General features: G+C 34.7%; 1 protein-coding gene across 1 annotated transcript; it reads right to left on the bottom strand.

The window, feature by feature from the left end:
• Positions 1 to 2,274: 2,274 nt before the first annotated feature.
• LOC128011159 (E3 ubiquitin-protein ligase MARCHF9-like) lies at positions 2,275 to 16,029 on the bottom strand. The gene is made up of 4 exons (XM_052593298.1): positions 14,355 to 16,029; positions 4,467 to 4,622; positions 4,145 to 4,337; positions 2,275 to 3,253 (listed from the first exon to the last, which is right to left on the bottom strand). The coding sequence occupies exons 1-4, from the start codon at positions 14,697 to 14,699 to the stop codon at positions 2,919 to 2,921; spliced, it is 1,029 nt and encodes a 342-aa protein (XP_052449258.1). The 5' UTR covers positions 14,700 to 16,029; the 3' UTR covers positions 2,275 to 2,918.
• Between the last annotated feature and the right edge of the window lie 3,460 nt (positions 16,030 to 19,489).

Genomic DNA, 19,489 nt, shown 5'->3' with positions numbered 1-19,489 from the left:
ATTAATGTAATTTGCAAATTGCAAAGATATGAAGTCACAATTTTGTGGGGGTTTTCTTCTCAAAGTTGCGAGTTATAAAGTCAGGATTAAATGTTTATATCACAATTCTGAGAAAAAAAGTGAATTGTGAGAAAAAAAAGTCTCAATTAACCTTGTTTCATTTATTTAGTGCCGGAAGTCTCGCACATTCACAGAAAACGGCTTACTTCTGCACTGAAAAAAAAGGTGGACAAAATAAACTATAGTTAAAAAAAGAAAGAAAAAAAAGAAAAAGAAATGAGTTGAAAGAGGAATGAGTTGGATTTCGTGTGTGTGTACGTGTGTTTGCGTCTGTGTGTGTGTGTGTGCGTGTGTGTGATTAACAATGACAAATTTTACTTGAGATCAACTTTTTTCTTAAAGGGGCAGTACCAAAACATTTAAAAATTAAAAAGTAAAATACTTCAGAAGATTAGGAAATGTAGCATATGTGTTACGTGGACTAGTCGTTTTTAAAGCATGATAGTGTAAATCACCATCTTCTTTCTGACCAAAAAAGACTTTCTTCAAAGCATCTTTATGTTCAGCCGGTTGAATAGAAGAAAGAGATACAAGTTTGAAACAACATAAGTGAGAGATTTTTTTTTCTGTGAACTTATACCTGCAATTTATATTTAAAATAACTGGTAATTGCATGCATTCATAGTAACATAAACTTAACTAGAAAACAGAAGAATATAATATGGATGGTTGTCCGCTTTCTGCATACTGAGGCAAATTAGTCATTCTTTCAAATCAAGCGAGAAGGGTCTGGCTGCAGACTTGCACTTGCACTCTCAGACTTGCACTCTCAGACACTTGTGCTGCCGCTAGTGACGTCACTTGCAGTCTTTATTTTTTATTTTGTTCTTGATAACTTTTTGTTTGAATCTATCAACATTTTACAAAAGTAACCAGGTGGTGAAGACAAGAAAAAAGAAACTAAATTACACTTGCAATCGCCGCTTGCACTCTACGCTACCTGTGACGTCACTTGCAATCAACACAAATCGTGCATGTTGGCAATGGAGACAAGACGCTGTGGTTGTGATTAAACAATTAAAACTAAATTAGTAGGACTACTACTATAACGTACAGGGTCCTGCAAGAAAAAGACAAGACCGGCAAATCCGTGGCCACCAAACAGCAGAATATGAAATATGTACTACAAGGCAAGCAGATGGCTATGACACAATGTGCAAACTTTGTCCTCCCATACTGCAAAACTCTTAATGTGGCCTAATAACAGATTAAGATGAAGTCAGTTCAGTAGGCCTAGCCTATATGTCTTGTTGTCTCAACGTATGACCAGCAAATATGAAAGTGCATTATGAAATGCATTAAGTGATTTTAAAAGGATTAACAGAATGCAGTGCGTTGAATTGTACATTAAATGTTTTCCTCCTATAGAAAATCATTATAAATAAAACATAATGTAGCTTAATGGACAAAGACCGTGAAACGAGTTGTAGACAGTTTATTCTATATGGGAAAATGCTTAACGCTTGCCTGTACATATTAGTTATGTATTTTAATAATGTAGAGAAGCATATTGAGATAGCCTATATAATCTTAGTCCATTATGCCACATTTTGCGGTATGTGAGGAAAATACTATATACATATTCGTTAAAATAATTAACTGTATTTTTACACTTAGCGAGAGACTTTGCGTAAACGTTCTTATTCTGGTGTTCTGGCCACGGATTTGCCGGTCTTGTCTTTTTTCTTGCAGGACCCTGTACGTTAGGCCTATAGTACTAAATTAGGTTTAATCGTTTAATCACCACCACAGCTTCGATTGCAAGTGTCACATGTAGCGGAGAGTGCAAGTAGCGATTGCAAGTGACATTGTAATTAAGTTTCTTTCTTTCTTGTCTTCGCCACCTAGCTCCTGTTATAAAATGTTGGGAAATACAAATAAAAAGTAATAAAAAATTCAACAAAATAAAACATAAAGACTGCAAGTGATGTCACTAGCGGAAGTGCAAGTGTCTGAGAGTGCAAGTCTGAGCATGCAAGTCAGTGCAAGTGCAAGTCTGCAGCCAGACCCTCTTGAATCAAGCTGCATTTGTGCATTATATGGTAAAAATGCATGTAATTCAGTGTCGTTCACATTCAAATGAAAGCACTATATGTAATGAGCCATTGCTTAAAGGTTACGAACCACCAACAAAATGAGTATAGGTGTGTTATCTGTAAAAGGAGGCCAATTAAACGAACAAAAGCCTGTGTGATGATGCATTTGACAAACAGCAGATGAATAGTAGTGTTTATTCAAACGAGCACCATTCTGAATAAAACAAATTCATCATGTCCACGTGTCGAAGAGGCATAAACTCTACCCTCATGCAAAGGTCACTGTTAAATGTACAGGTATCTTTATTGCAGAGAAGATCAAATTCTTTTTAAATGTTTACGTCTTTTAATTCTCTGTATAATCTTATTATGTCTTATTGCACCCTCCCCTGTGATATATTTTAGTATGTTACCATTTCGTATCTTGTTTCCCTGGTTATTGTGTCGTGATCGTTTGGTTATGGTTGGCTTTCAAAAGCATCCGTAAACATCATTTACAACAATAGGTCCGTATGAGTCACCATATACATCACAAGTCGGTGTCACTTCATGTACCATTCTCCCTTAGAAAATCAAAACGTTTTAAAAAACGTATAGATAAAAAAACAACGCCAGCGAGGAAATCGAACTTAAAAATGCAATAGTGTGCTAGATCATGAGAAACTCCAGGAACGACTTGCGCCAATGTCCCATGCATTGTTCGTGTGCGTCCTTTTGAAAAAGTTGTTACGCAAGAAAAATCGTGATCATCCTGGCATCGTAAAGCTGTCTTTTGCAGGAAAAGGCAGAAAACGCGGCTTCGCTTCTCTCTGCGGGCCGACCTCATACGGTCGTGACCCGCATCACCACCTCGCGGTTGGTGGCGGTTCCGAGCCGCGTGTCGGTGGGCCGCAGCTGGCTGAGGATGTGGAGGATGGTGTAGCCGCAGTGGTGGTTGAGGATAGTCCTTAACCTGCGCACTCGCTGGCCCCCCCTGCTGCCGCTGGCCAGGCCGTGTGGGGTGCTGCGCGAGCCGCGGCTGCCTGACTTACTGCTGGAGCTCAGCGGGTCTCCCAAGTCCTTCGACTTCTCATAGTTCAACACTTTCCACTGCTGGTTCACAGCCTGCCATCGCTTGAAGATTCTATACACGGATGAGCCCTCGTGGATTATAAGGCCTGTGAGGAATTAGAGATTAGTGCATGTTACTGATTCATCCGGAAACATATGAAAGCTATCTAACGTTTTACAATAAGCTTCAATTTGTCAATGCACTAGTTATCATGAGCTAACAACATTTCTGACAGCATCATCAAGGTTAATATTATTTTAGAATATATTACATAAATTAACATACATTACATACAAACATCAAAGTTATTAATAGTATATTCATATTATAGACTGTCAATAATATATATGACATTTGTAAATTCGCAAGTTATATAAACATTTTAAAAAATATATATTGAATTATTTTTTTTGTTTATTTTACAGAATAATGCTGTATCACATTAAATAATATCAGTAACATTTTATGTTAATGTAGTTTCAATGTAAGAGTGTTTTTACAAACAAACATCAAAGTAATTAATAAGATATAAATTATAAAAAATAATCTATCTATCTATCTATCTATCTATCTACCTATCTATCTGTCTCTATCTATCTATCTATCTATCTGTCTCTGTCTGTCTATCTATCTATCTATTTTATATATATTATATAATTTATATCTTTAATTAAATCTTTTTTTTTCAATGTATACAATACATTTTACAAAAAACAAAACATAATAATAATATATAACACAAATTAACACCAGTTCTTGTATTTTTATAAAATTTAGAAATACTTTTATATTTTACAATTTCTAAATTAAAATGTATTGGTAAATGTAAAATTAGCATTAACCAAGATCAAAACATGCTTAAAAAGTATAATTTATTAATTCAATGTACCTAGTATATTAACAACTTTTAACAAACCATAATGCTAACAGCCTATAGGAAGTCAAAGAGAGGTCCTAACGTTAAAAAAGGATAAATCCATGGTGTTTTGTTTCTCACCTATGCACACAATGTCCATGAAGCCGTACATGCCGTAGCAGATCTGGAAGAGCAGGTCCTGGCGCTGCCACTTGGCAGACGGGCTGAGAGAAGACCACACCAGCCACGAGATACTGGCGATGAGGAAGAGTGAGCCCAGGATAATGGCAGCGATCTGCACCTTCTCAATCACCGTCAGAGAAATCGCCTGCCACTGACACACACAGCATTAAAAACACAGTGAGATGGCATCTTGCTTTGCTTGTAGAAACCTAAAAATAGAGAAGCTAGCCAGTGCTTCACTCTGACCCAGATACATCACAGTTTGAGGCTGATGCTTTACCTGCAGCGGGTTCTTGGTGCTGATGGCCAGGACTTGGTACTTGAAGTAGCAGAGCTCACAGCTCCAGGAGCCTCTCTCGCTGATCCAGCGAATCAGACAGGGCTGATGGGTGCAGCGCACGGAGCCGTTACAGCGGCATGGGCTCAACAGCTCCCCCTGCAGACAGGGGAGAGAGAAATCTAATGACCAACACATCAACAATCAAAACTTCATGCTGTTTATTCTTTTCATAAAGGATGGTCCCAAGAACAGTTCATTTTCATTGACTTTGATTGACCCTGTCACCAAGACTGTAGTCAAAAAGAAATATTATTAACCAGTAATATCATAGATATGACCATTAAAATTATATCAAGATCAATTCAATCAAATTTCAACATAAATAGTTTTCAGCTTAAAATGTACTTTTGATTTGGGAATTTAGAAGTGAAATGTGTGGGACATTTTATTCTAGTGTTGTTATTATTAACTAAATGTAAAAATATTATCAATTATTGGTAATTGAAATAAAACTGAAACGGGATAAAACATAAATATTAGATGAAAAACCTGAGCTTTAATAATAAACGTAAATTAAAAATAAATAAAGAAAATATATTAATTTCAATTTAAACATTAAATTAAATAATTAAAGCTACTGTATATAAATATATTTTAAAAAGCTAGAAAAACCCTATTAAAAAAGGACATAAAAAGAGTAAAATTTAAAATAAAATAAAATAAAATAAAAGCTAATTCCAAATATTAATAAATATTGTAATTCTAAAATTAAATAAGATTAAAATGAAAACAAAAAAGCTAATTCATATGAATAAATACTGTAATTCAGAAATGTTATAAAATCAAAAAAAAAAAAAATAATCTATTTCAAAATATTAATAAATACTAACTTAATAAAGATACTTATAAATCATTATATTGAACAAATTAGACAGCATCAAAACTAGGGTTGGGTGATGTCTACAAAATTGCCATCGGATGATGTCTACAGTGAAACATCGCGATGGATGATGACATCACAGGGATCAGCCATCGGCGATGGATGATGACATCATCTGTCGGCCCAACCCTAATCAAAACTAATTCTTTCCTGCCATAAAAGTTCAAAAGACGAAATTTTCCAACAGCTGAATGTAACAGTTTTTGACAAGCCAAACATGTCAGTCTCTGAGTAACACGTCATTTATTTCAGCTATAAACTTCATTCTGTAAAATAAGTATAATTAACTACGCAAAAAGCATTTAGGTTCACCTTTCATGCACATTATGACGCCTGTCAAAAACTATGACAGGCTATCGTTTGGAATATTAAAACTCTTGGGCATCAGTCACATCACTGAACACTTGCTGTCTACAAAATAATTATTACCTTACAATTCATCTGTTTTCAAATCCACATCATTTAAATATTACGACATCAATGTCTGTCAAAAAAAAATAGCATGCACAAAACACTGTAGTATTTACAGGAATCAGGGGTCCAGGGAAAACACACATTACCGGATGTTTACACTACATCATCACTTTCTGAGAAGGAGAAAAAGGCAGCCTGAGCGCTTCAACATGCTGTCTGTCAGAAACCTTAACATACCTAATACATAACTCACATGATTATAAATATGCTCCTCACCCACTGAAACTATACTTCTCTCAGCTTCACAGTTGTTTAAAAGATCAAATCAATTATTTTCCAATAAATTATTATACATTTTTACGTTTGGTTACATTTTACACTGCTGAAAGCCTCTATGGGCATCACGATCCTGTGACATCTGTTGTCATCTAGAAACGCAGGGCCTTGGGTAAGAACACACACACCTCAATATCCATTCATGACTGACGCTGCCACACACACAGTGGTGTGGTGGAGTTGATTTACGTAAATGAGGTATTACTCATGAACCCATCTGCCGTTACAAACGCTTTATCGATCAGGCACACAGCGAGCTTGATGCGGCTGCTGACGAGACTTATGAGCATGTGTGTGTGGAGGGACCGGAGGATCTGAAGAGTGTGCAGTTAAAAGACGGGTGAGTTATTCTGTCCTCTGCTGCTCCAGACACTCAATCAATACACCTCTGAAAGTCCTGCAGCTCTGCGGGTACAACACTCGCTCTGGAAAACGCATTTGAGAGATTTCACTGGAAATGCACTGGCTCTTGCGTTCTGGAACTATGGGGCATTTTGTGGTTGCTAGGCTGTTGTCAATCAAAAAAGAAGCTTAAATGGGTGCTGTGGTTTTTCCCAAAAATAACAGCTCATGGCTTAACGTTTGAAAAATAGTTAAAGGGATAGTGCACCTAAAAATTAACATTCTGTCATTATTTACACGCTCTCAAGTTGTTCCAAATCTGTATGAATTTCTTTCGTAAGGATGAACACATAAGAAGATATATATATATATATACACTGTATATTATTAGATATTATAATCATGTCAATAGCCACACAGCTTTAAAGAATGTGGGTAATAAAAGGTCCCACATGACAAAATTTTTATTTTGAGTAAACTATCCTTTAAGACAGACAAAAATATTAACATTACAATGGTACGGTTGTTTTGAAATTATTGTTATTATTATATATGTTATTATATTTTTCTTAAATATTATTTTCTATTTTTTTTATTTACAGTAAAATATTAGAATAGTATTACTTTCATTGACATTGTTTAATATTAACTTACTACTTCTACTAATTATTATTATTGTATTTTCATAAATATTATTTCATGAAATTGTATTTTTTTATTTTACTGTAAAATATTGAAATAGTATTACTTATGATTTACATTCTTGAATATTTTATTTACTACTACTAGTTATTATTATTGTATAGTCATATTTATACATAATCACAAAATATTGGTTCAAATGTGTAGCCTTACAAATTAGCGCAAAAACTTGATTTTTTATATATTAAAAAATATAAAAAATACAAGTACCAATCACAACTATTGTTATTATTGTTAATTATTGTTATTATTGAAAGTATTAACAACAATTGTTGTTGTTGTTAGTAGTAGTAGTGAATGAAACTTTTTTAACAAAATAAAATAATTATTGCATCACTCTTGTAATATTTATAGTATGCAATGATTTCATTATGTATGTCATTATTAGATATAATTTTAATGTCATTATAATCACAAAACTTTGGGCCAGATTGTGCAGATTTACCCAAAAAACTGGAGCTTAAAACAAACAACAATTACAATATATAATATTTATTTGATAATAATTATCGTTGTTGTTATAATAGCAGTACTAGTAAGTGAAAATATTAAAGGGGTCATATGCTGCGATCTCAAGCTTTCCTTTCTCTTTGGAGTGTTATAGATAAGATCCCTAAAGTCTCAAACCCAAAGAGATATTCTTTAGAAAAGTTAAGACTCGTCCACATCCTCCTAAACGCTTTGTTTAAAGGCATCCCCACATGTCACAAGGTAGGAAGATTTGCAGAACGCCGTGCAGATGTTCACGCAAAGAAAGAAGATGTTACTTTGATTCTCACAGTAGTATTGTTGCTGCCAGTGGAGACGCTGTGTGTTTCCTGTGAGGACGAGGACTGTTTCCTGGGAGAGTAGCAGACAATGCTGGTGTTCTGACTGTAAGTACGTTTAAATATGTAAAGGATTTGCCACTGATGATTCAAAGTGTAGAGTAGCGCTTGTTGTTTGTCGTTGTTGTCATATGACCCCTTTAAACAAAACAGCCAAATAATAAATATTACTATTGCACTTGTGCAGCCTCACAAATGTGCAAAAAAAAAATTATGTTTATCAGAAAAACTTTCAATCCTTGCAATTCCCCAATCTTGCAGCCCTAAGTAATATATCACTACCCGAGAATGTTTAATACACAAGGTTAGAGGTTTGTTCTAATGCTTAACTTTAAGTATGAGCATGAACCACCAAAAATACACCCTCCACCACAACAACTGACAGTAACTGTGCTAGATAGATGTAGCGGGAAGCCATGAATCAACTAACATTACAGATGTAACGCAGCATTTCCAGAGCTGCCAAGAGAACATTAGGTAGAATGTGTAGATTCACATAGATAACAAGCCGAGTATAAAGAACAGGGTGTGCAACTGGGAGCAGAGATTCAGGACTGTAAGTTTGATGTAATCTTTAGAGAAAGACTGCAAAAGTGCCTTCCGAAGTGCTCCAGTACTGTGGCATAAAAGAAGAGAAAAGAGGAAAGAAATCTCTGGTTATTTATCGCATCGATTCAATTACTGTGGTACCAGCGTGTCTTAATGCAACTTTGAGGTGTGATTAGAATAAGAACCACTTTAAGCTTAATAATCACTATTGATTCTGAGGAGAAACAGATTTATAGTGTGTTCATCTCAGTTTGTCTGAATAAACACACAAACAGCCCAGTAAAGAGATCAGAAGAGTAGTCAGTTCAGCATGTGAAATACAAACAGTGGGACACAAAAGTCCACGACGAAAATCTGGAATGTAATTATCACTTAATATAAATTATAATATTTAAAATATTATAGGATTCTAAATTTAAATAATACATAATATTAAATATATAACTATCAAACATGAATTTGATTAACTTATATAACAATAACAACAACTGTTTAAAGCTTAATAGTAACAGGCCAGTAAATAAAAATTAAATAAAAAAAAATAAATAAAAAAAAAAAAAAAAAAAAAGTATAGTATTATAAATGTAATCAATCAAACAATTAAAAGAAAATAAAAAAATAATGAAAATTAAATAACAAATAATATTAAATAAATAAATATTAAATGTGTAATAATTAAAATAATAAGAACTGTTCTAAGCTTAATAATCAGCATTGGTTCTGAGGAGAAACATATTTATGTCTTCATCTAAATTTGTCAGATAAACAAAAACAGGCCAGTATAAATAAATAAATAAGTAAATGGGATCTATTTAATTTTTTAATTAATTATTATTCAAAATTAATCAAGTAAAATAAATTCAAATTTATTAAATAATGAAATACATTAAATAAATACTGAACCATATTAAAGGGATACTCCACCCCAAAATGAAAATTTGGTCATTAATCACTTACCCCATGTCGTTCCAAACCCGTAAAATCTTTGTTCGTCTTTGGAGCACAATTTAAGATATTTTGGATGAAAACCGGGAGGCTTGTGACTGTCCCATAGACTACCAAGTAAATTACACTGTCATGGTCCAGAAACAACATGGAGGTAAGTGATTAATGACAAAATTTTCATTTTAGGGTGGAGTACCCCTTTAAATAATTATTAATTAATTTTAATAGAAACAATATTGCTATATTAATAATAACAGTTTTAATTTGATTAAATAAATACATTTTATTGTGGAAATAAACCAAGTTTGGGGATTTTGAAGATCTTAGAACAAAGAAAAGATACTGAATAAGAAGTATTACAGATTCTGTACTATTGCTAGGTCACTAATCACTATTTAAATAATCACATTTTTCACTGTTCATTGTTACTCCTTTATACAAAAGGATATTCCTGCTTCCATTACAGCGCAAGATGCTCTTTGGAAGATCTGGAACCCTGCTGGAGAAGATGATCGTCAGGTTTAGACCACATTAGCTTGAGTGTTGATGTCAAATCAAATTAAAGCTCATAAACCAGAAACATTTTCACCTTTGAACCACACTGCACTTGTCCTGTACATTTCCCGTCAAGTTCTCCAATACAGTGGACATCACGAGTCTGTCCGATCTGATCAATGTGAGCGTTACGATAAGTGGACCTGGATGAGTCATACTGTGCTCTAAAGTACAGCCTGTCCTCCTCTTGTTGTTTCAGAGTATCTAGCTGTTATCCGAGATCCAAGGCCAGATTTTGTTCAACCGAAATCAAACATGAGTAACAGAAGCTCTCTCCATCTCTACATCTGTAATCAGCACTCAAGTCATTCTCTGCACATAGTAATCACTAACAAAAAGCTTTGTTCTGTGTGTGAAAAAAGACGTGGCATCATGGCAGATCACGCTTTGGCGCTAAAGCCAAATATATATATATATATATATATATAAAAAACCTCTCAGCTTAATCAGATTAAAGCTCGTATCCAGAACAAGCACATCAAAACAAATCAGTTTTACATGTTCCATAAGCCCTGACAGATAAGAAAGCTGACTAATGAGGACTGATGTCCCATCTCCCCCTTCAGCACGCCATTCACATTTAAAGAAACAAGGACTATAATTCCTGCAGCTATATGTTTGCATTGTCACTCAGTACTCATCTGTATCCTGTGGCTTTGAAACGTGATTCAGCATGATGCAGCCTCATTCTGAGTCAATCAGCTGAACCGTAAATGATGACTAATCACTTTGGCTGGCAAGCGACTAAATAGCAGAGTTATTAGAGTTAATTAAAACCATATATGGTACTTAAAATAAACATTAACCGAAACAAAATCAAATAAAATATGGAGAGAGATAAAAAATTTGACATCATTGTGCAGTCAGTTTGTGAGTCAATCGCTTGAGCCGTAAATGGTGACTGATCACTCTGGGGTGCGTTTCCCAAAAACAACTGTGGTCTGTTGTTATCAATAAAGTTCAATGGAACCATAGTTAACTAACATTGCTTTTGGGAAACACACCCCTGGATGACAAGCAACTAAACAGTTATTAGAGTTATTACAGTTAACTAAAACTAAAACCATACATTTTTGTTACTTAAAATAAACAAAACATTTAACGAAATAATTACATTAAATTAAATGTTCAATTAAATGTGAAAACCCCAAAACATATTTTATTTACATTTTATTTAGTTTTTTAACTAAAACTTAAATAATTATATGGATACATTTAAATAAAACTGAATAACTAGAACTGTAACTGAAATTTAAACGAATAACTGAAAATACAAAAACGAATTAAATTTTTTTGTAAAAGCTAAATAGTGTCGAGATACTAAAATAACACCGCTAAATAGGTGTGGCATCAAAGACAGGAAACAAATAATATTCCAAAATATAATATTAGAAATATGAAATATTATTTATTACATCTAGAATTGTTTATTTAGTGATTTTAAGAAACTCCAAAAATCAGGCACAGTGACCAAAATATCTATAATGAGATAATGAAATATTTGACATTTTGAAAAAATAAAAAAATGTGTGTGTGTAAAAATATAATAGCTACTTTTAAAAGGTCCCAATCAGAATTGTTTTTTATTATTTTAATTTATCATTCTAAATGATTCTTATTAATTTGAATCCCTTTTTATGTTTTTCAAAAATGTCTATACATTAAAATTCTATGAAGTCCTGTGTTGTTTTGGAGTCCACTGTTCCTCAAAATATCCTAATTTGTGTTTTGCATAAAACCATGCAAGTTTAGAATGACATGAGCATAAGTAAATTACAAAATTGTAATTTTGGGGGTGAACTATCCCTTTTTATTTTGCTAAATGTTGCCGTTATGACGTCCACCAGCAGAGGCTAATTCCCTCTTGTTCCAAAGAGGTTAATTCTTGAAATTCTGATCAAACTGTACATTAAAAAAAGATCAGCGAAACAATATTATAACTATGAATGACAGATCTTAAAATCGAAGGTCTTTTTTCCAGCAGCTGTTCTTCTTCTGTCTGTCCAGCACTTTCAACAGCTCATTAAACCATTTACCTGAGAGGCAGGTTTACACTGAAATGCATCTCACATTGAAAACAGACACCGGGGCTGACATAATCAGATGGACTGCCAGATGGATTGTGTTGGTACATGGCTAACATCTTTCCATATTAGCTGATGTCTACGGCTAACTTGCAGCAGACAAGCTTTACAGGTTTCGCGCATTTGTTGTTTCTCAGCTTGGCTGCTGACCAAACATCCATCCTGTGTTCTGCCTTTACCATACAAATACAAATTTAGCCATGAGGATCTGATTATACTGATATAGACGCTCAGTTCACAAGCAGGGCATCCATCACGAGATGTTTACAGATGAACAACAGCTATTTTGTTGTTTAATAATTTGCCAATTAAAAACTGAACTGCGGCGCCTATTATTTTCATTTTATGATCTTCCTGAGATCATACATTTCCATACAGAACCTACCGGAGACATCTATTGCTCATTAAAAGCAATAGAGAGGTTAATTGGGTGGGCATATTGAACCTGTAAATCGACAGTCTCCAATGTCTTACCTGTAAACCCATCAAAAGAGAAATGCATTATTAGTCTACATGCTGCCGCTGGTCTTTGTTCCAGATGGCGTGGCGGTGAGTTAAACATGCTGCCAATACTTTGCAAACAATTTCTGCTCATTTGTGCAAAATTAAGGCTCTTTATATGTTTAATGTGTACAGTGAGCAAGCATGGCAACAGAACAATGTACAATGTAGAACTAAACAAAATGCATATTATGCACATAAGTGTTCATGGAACAGTTTATTTACAGTATTAGATATGATACAAATATTAGACAGCAAATACTTAATATCAAATTATTTATCTGCTTATTATACAGTATATATTAGATAACTTTATTTTTTTTCATTATTAGTGTATGTTTACATTTATTATTATTTATTATTAGTCACATTTTGGTGTTCATGCAAGTGTTTTTACATATATAAGAACTTAATAGTATTATTTATGCATTGTTACAATTATGCATTGTTGTTCATAGTATTATTATTATTAATAATCACATTTTATTATTCACATAAGTGTATTTATACAAATAAGTACTGAAAATACTATTGGACAGCATGTACTTATGGAGCCGTTTACATAAGTTACATAAGTACTAAAATAGTTTTGGATAACATGAACATATAGCATAATTATTTTGTAGAGCTGTTTACAATTATGCATTGTTGCTTATAGTATTATTAGTGTGTATTGTTTTCTATTTATAATATGCACATTTCAGTGTTGAAGTGTATTGACGTAAACAGTAAGTAATATTATTGAACAACATGTACATAGTGCATAATTATATTGTGAAGCTGTTTACAATTATGTATTGTTGTTCATTGTAATCATTTAGTGATTATGTAAGTGTATTTAAATAAATAAGTAATTAAATATTATTGGACAACATGTACTTATTGCATAACTATTTTGTGGAGCTGCTTACAACTATGTATTGTTGCTCATAGTATTGTTATTATTAAAATGAGCCACAATTTAGTGTTCATATCATGTTGTATTGACATTTAAAAAATCGAGCAATGCTGATGAACAACGTGTACTTTGTGGAGCTGTACGTACTGTAGTACTTCACTACAGCAACAATAACAAGCAGCATGTGCAACATGGCCACACTGCCTTATAATCTACCACATTTAAAATGGGAAATGTGACCCTTGACCACAAAACCAATCATAATAGCAAGGGTATATTTGTAGCAATAGCAATATCCATAGTATGGGTCAAAATTATTGGTTTTTCTTTTATGCCAAAAATAATTAGGATATTAAGATCATGTTCCATTAATATATTTTGTAAATGTTTTCTGTAATTATATCAAAACTTAATCTTTGATGAGTAATATGCATTGCTAAGAACTTTGGACAACTTTAAATCCAATTCTCTCAATATATATATATATATATATATATATATATATATATATATATATATATATATATATATATATTATTTTATTTTTTTTATTTTTTTTTTGCTCTCTCAGATTTTCAAATAGCCTAGATGGATCTCGGCCAAATAGTGTCCTATCCTAACAAACCATACATCAATGCAGAGCTTATTTATTCAGCTTTCTTGTGATGTATAAATCTCATTTTCGAAAAATTGGCTTTGTGCTCCAGCGTCACAAAAATTAGCATTACCCTAAAGAAACGCACACAGGTCTTGTTATTGTGCTCACACATGTGATATAAAACAGCGTTGGTTTACCTGCTCTGGCCCTTGGAAGCAGATTCGACACTGAGGTGTTCTCATGCCGCTGCCCGTGCTGCTGGTGAGGCTGACCGCGTCCAGGCCCGCCTGCAGTTTGGGGTCTTTCTCCTCAAACGCCAGACTCCTGGGCCGGGGGTCGCTCCCGTAGTATTCTTCCTCGTCGTCGCGGCTGGAGCAGTCAACGAAGGGCGGCCATCCGCAGCCGCCCATCCCGAGTCCCCTCATGCTGCTGCTGGGTCGTCTGCTCGGCTCTGCGTCACTCTCGGAGCGTCTAGAACCGGATCGCATAAAAACCAGCACCTTCAGTTCGTTAAAAAACATGCGGATCCGGTTCTTGAACATGTTTGACTACATGTGTATGTCGTATGGCTGATGATTATAATTATACTTGATAATTATTATTGTTGTGGTTATTTTTATATAACGTTATTATTTGTATACATTATTATTGTTCTTTTTATTAGTATTATTTTTTTAATTATTGTTGTTTTTGACCCGTTAGGCCTATTATTAATATTTTATTAGGCTGAAACGCAGTTGCTACCCTAAAGTCTCAGAGGAAATTGTCCAAACCAAAGGTAATTGGTCAGAAAATCTCCAGGCTTGTTATTTTCCGTCTGATGGCATGTATGTGCCTGTTAGGGCCGATGTTATTTCTCTGATACAATCATTATAGGACGCGAAGATGACAATAACATAAGGTATTGCGATAAATAGCAGGCAATGCATTTTTTCAGGTCTAAAGAGATTTAATTTTCATAAACTCCCAGCAATCCAAAGCCTGGACGCGTGGATGAGAGACAAGGAAGAAGCAAAATGGCATTTCAGAGCATCGTTGCCACACACAGTCATCGTCAGGGGATCCTTCAGCATAAAAACATAATCCAAAAGAGCTGGAAGCTGGATTCGGATGCAATCCTATAGTTTTGTTTATTGTTCATCAGAGGCATCATGACGAAGCTTTCACATCATTTCCTTGTGCATCTTCCCAGCGACATATTCCAGCGCCACCTCCCATCCCAAACGCAGGGTTTAGAACAATCCATTAGGTTGGTGTTTTAAAAACAGCAATAACGATGGCAGTATTGACTGAATTGCTGGGGGAAAATGCCAGGATATTGTCTCCATTTGAAGTTGATCACCATCCCCCTCCCGGCCCGATATGGTTCCTCGCCACGTTCAAAGATGGAGCTTCCAGAAGGGAAAAAATAAAAGGCACCGTGCTCAGGTTCGCCTATTTTCCCTCTTCTCAGGGTGTGTTGGTCAGTCGGAGCGGATGATGCTGTTGATCGTAATGTGATGGGGATGCTGATGCTGCTCCCCTCTGATTCATCCTCGAAATGGACGTTCTGCCGTGCGCATCAACACACGGCCCTTGTTTCCAAGGCGCGCTCTCGCCCAATCAAAATGATTCATTTACAAACGTCTCGCTGCCGTGCGCGCTCCTGGACCATTCTCCTGTGGGAGATTCCAAGTGTACGCTGGATTTTGACGGGCGCCGCTGTCCAAGGTGCTGATCTCTTTTGTCGTGACGTTTCCCCTGCGTGTCAATGGGACGCGGCGGGAAATATAAATGTGACGCTGGACCACAAATCCATTCATAAGTAGCGATAGCCAACAATTGTATGGATCAAAATTATCAATTTTTCTTTTATGCCAAAAATCATCAGCGGATATTAAGTAAATATCATGTTCCATGAAGATGTTTGTGTACATTTTCAATTGTAAACATATCAAAACGTCATTTTTGATTAGTAATAGAAACGTTAACAACTTAATTTGGACAACATTAAGGGGAGAAACTGCATGCAAAAACAGTTTTTTCATGCACCTGTCAAGTTTGAGATTCTGGGATTTTCGTGAAGTATTTTTCAGACTAGTGGAAAGAAAACATCCAAAAGACACTGTTAAATGTTTATTTTAAAGCAATTTATGTTTTTGTGTCAATAGATTTAAATTACAGTACATTTTTAAAGGTTGTTTTATCAAAATTAGTTTTTTTTTCTCCTACACTGAGCCATATATATCCACTTCAGTAGCTCTCAAAGACGATTTTCTCAATATTTAGATGTTTTTGTTGTTTTTTTTGCACCACAAATTTTTATAAATTGACTCTTATGACTGATTTTGTAGTCCTGGGTCACAAATAAGTTTTACGGGTCAGTTCTGCTATGCAGCACCTCAGTAACACAAACTAAAAGCATATTTGCAATGAATGAACCATATTTTCAAGCTCAGGCAAGCTTCCCTATTAAAAATGTGATGTTCTGCATAACAGGATTGACTCATGTAACAATGCATTCATGGCTTTAGCTGATGGGTCAGCACTCTAATGCAGTTTATTGACTGAGATTCTTGTCAATTTCTGACTTACCAGGGCGGCTCTAAAAATTGATCTTTCACACCCGCCCATTGCATTTATTGCTCGCTGAGTTAAGTAGCTAGGATCTGGAAGAATGAAGTGACAGTTGTTTCTTTCATTACTGCCTAGTTGATGTACTACTGAGACTGATACAGATTTACAACTGACTCTAAAGGTACATGGGCACTTCATGTTATAATGCCACTCTGTTAAATAACATATTATAAAAAAGTGGTATTTATGAAAAAATTGGGGGGGGGGGGGATCAATAATGGTGGATAATTTTGGCAGTATTCACTCAAAAACGGAGATGCATTAACTTTGTGTGAACTAAATGAGTTTTAGTCCAATGCAATAACATTAACTTCAAATCATTTCCGGGTCACAACATGAAGGTTAAAGTGATGATTTACTCACCCTTATGTCATTCCAAACCCGTATGACTTTCTTTCTTCTGTAGAACACACAATGCTTTCTGATGGCATTTTACATAAACACATGCTTACATAACTTTGATCAATCCTCTACAGTTATAATGGACAGTGAGTCAGATCCCAGTCGGCACTGAGCTGTCAAAACGATCCTCTCTGGTAGTACAGATCAATCTCCAACAAATCATTCTGTACATATTGTTGATTTATTGTTATGGCATGACTATGCTGCACAAATGCATATGGTTTGTCCAATCTGCACATCAATAATTGAACTTTTGCAAAGTGAGTGGACCTTCGCACATACTGTACAGTACATGCTGATACAAACACTTGCTGTGAAACATTTACATGATAATGTTTTAATACCTTTCTCTCACCGATGAAAACTAAACGCAAACAATAGAAACCATTACTGATAAACTGAAAAAGTATGTTTTTAATTAAAATGTTTTTAAAACTCATTTAAATTATATTGTAAAAATAATAATAATAATAATAATAAACTGTTCTTAAAAATATTACCATATGAGATTCCGTATTTAATAGTCTTAAAGGAAGGCTCTTTCTCACCAAGGCTGCATTTTTTTGATTAATAAAACTACAGTAAAAATAGTAATATTGTGAAATATTATTACAATTTAAAATAACTTTCCAATTTGACTATATTAAAAAACAGGATTTTTTTGATGAACAAAAAAGTTCAAAAGAACAGCATTATTTATTTAAATTATTTAAATTTTAATTATTTATTTTAAATAGATTTTTTTGTGTCACTTTCGGTCATTTTAGCGCATCCTTGCTGAATTAAATTGTTATTTTCTTAAAAAAAAAAAGAACTGACAGAAATCAGCCACTCGCATCTAAATTTGATCCATCTAATCAACTTGCACTTTACACAGATCATTTCCATTTGCTTTGATCATCATGTACCCACCTTCATGTCGCTTGAAACTTCTATGACTTCCCTGTGGAACACAAACAGTTATTATCATAACATCAAAGCTTCTCTTATACATACAATGAAAATGCATCCTGATCATTGTCGAGTTCAGCTGTAATTTTGTTTGGTTTAAAAAAACATCATGTTCAAACAACACGTGAACCCATATCCCCTTGCATGCTAAATAAAAACCAATATACCACAAGGCAAACACATTCTAAGCTTTCTTCTATAATGGATTTGTTTCTTACAAACACACAGCTTTTCACAAGATGTTAACTGATGGACTGGAGTCCTGTGGATTACTTGTGGATTATTGTGACTCTCATTCTGACGGCACCCATTCACTGCAGAGGAATGGTTTGCAAGTGACAGAAATTTCTCTAAATCTGTTCCAATGAAGAAACAAACTCCTCTAAATCTTTGATGCCCCGAGGGTGAGTAAATGTCAGCAGTGGTGGGGGGACCATTTCTTTAAGCTTAGTCTAAACACCTCAAGATTTCAGAAAGCGCACATGATGGCTTTTTCAGTTTAGTCATTTCTACATAGGTCATCTGATGCTGACCAATTGGACTGTACGGTGTGTCTCACAGAGCGAGGACACAGTATACGCTCGATTCTTGTTTCCCACAGACAGTCCGGCTGGTCCATCTTCATTTGCACTAACAACATGCATCTAGCTTGTCCATTATTTATGCTGCTATTGACCCGCTTGTCTCCCTGTTCTGATGGGAGAGAATACTCTTCCTGTTTGTCCGACTGGATCACAATCAGCTCCATTATCTGTCCTCATCAGACTCGGCCAACAAATATGGCATTCGTCATAACACCTCATAGGTCAGGATGAAGAGAGAGATGTTTTCCCATTGCTGATCATCACACTCCATATGCTGCACTTCTACATTTAAGCCTTTGCTAAGGCTGCTTCTCAAAAATCTCATAGACTTTTTGCTAAATTGGTCTCTAGACAGGTGGTCAGACCGGTTTATGCATATGGACACTCTTGGAAAGGAGTGAGAACTGGCAAATGTCCCAACATGGAGTCCAAGTGTGCTGACAGGATGGGGGGTTCGCTTTGCTGAGCGTGTCCAAAATCCTGTTGACCGGAAATTCAAGGAAACCAGACACCTAACAGTTCACATTTTACTTACATAAGTGACCGACAGAACAGAAAGAGAAAAAAATAAGACTTCAAGAATTGAAATGCTATTAAAATGAAAATACAGTAAAAATGTATTAAACAAGCTAAAAAATGATACATTTTTGCATAAAATTTAAACACAGAATTGTAATACTTAAATGCACTTTTCTTCCTTTTTAATTCAGCTGATGTGTTTATCCATGAAGTGCTTTCAGCTGTGAACCATTCGATCTATTTGTTGTGGCCACTGGCAA

Source organism: Carassius gibelio, chromosome B23 (genome assembly GCF_023724105.1).
Source record: "Carassius gibelio isolate Cgi1373 ecotype wild population from Czech Republic chromosome B23, carGib1.2-hapl.c, whole genome shotgun sequence".
Classification (NCBI taxonomy): domain Eukaryota; kingdom Metazoa; phylum Chordata; class Actinopteri; order Cypriniformes; family Cyprinidae; genus Carassius; species Carassius gibelio.
Note: the sequence above shows the minus strand (reverse complement) of the source record. Positions and strands in the feature narration are given on the sequence as shown.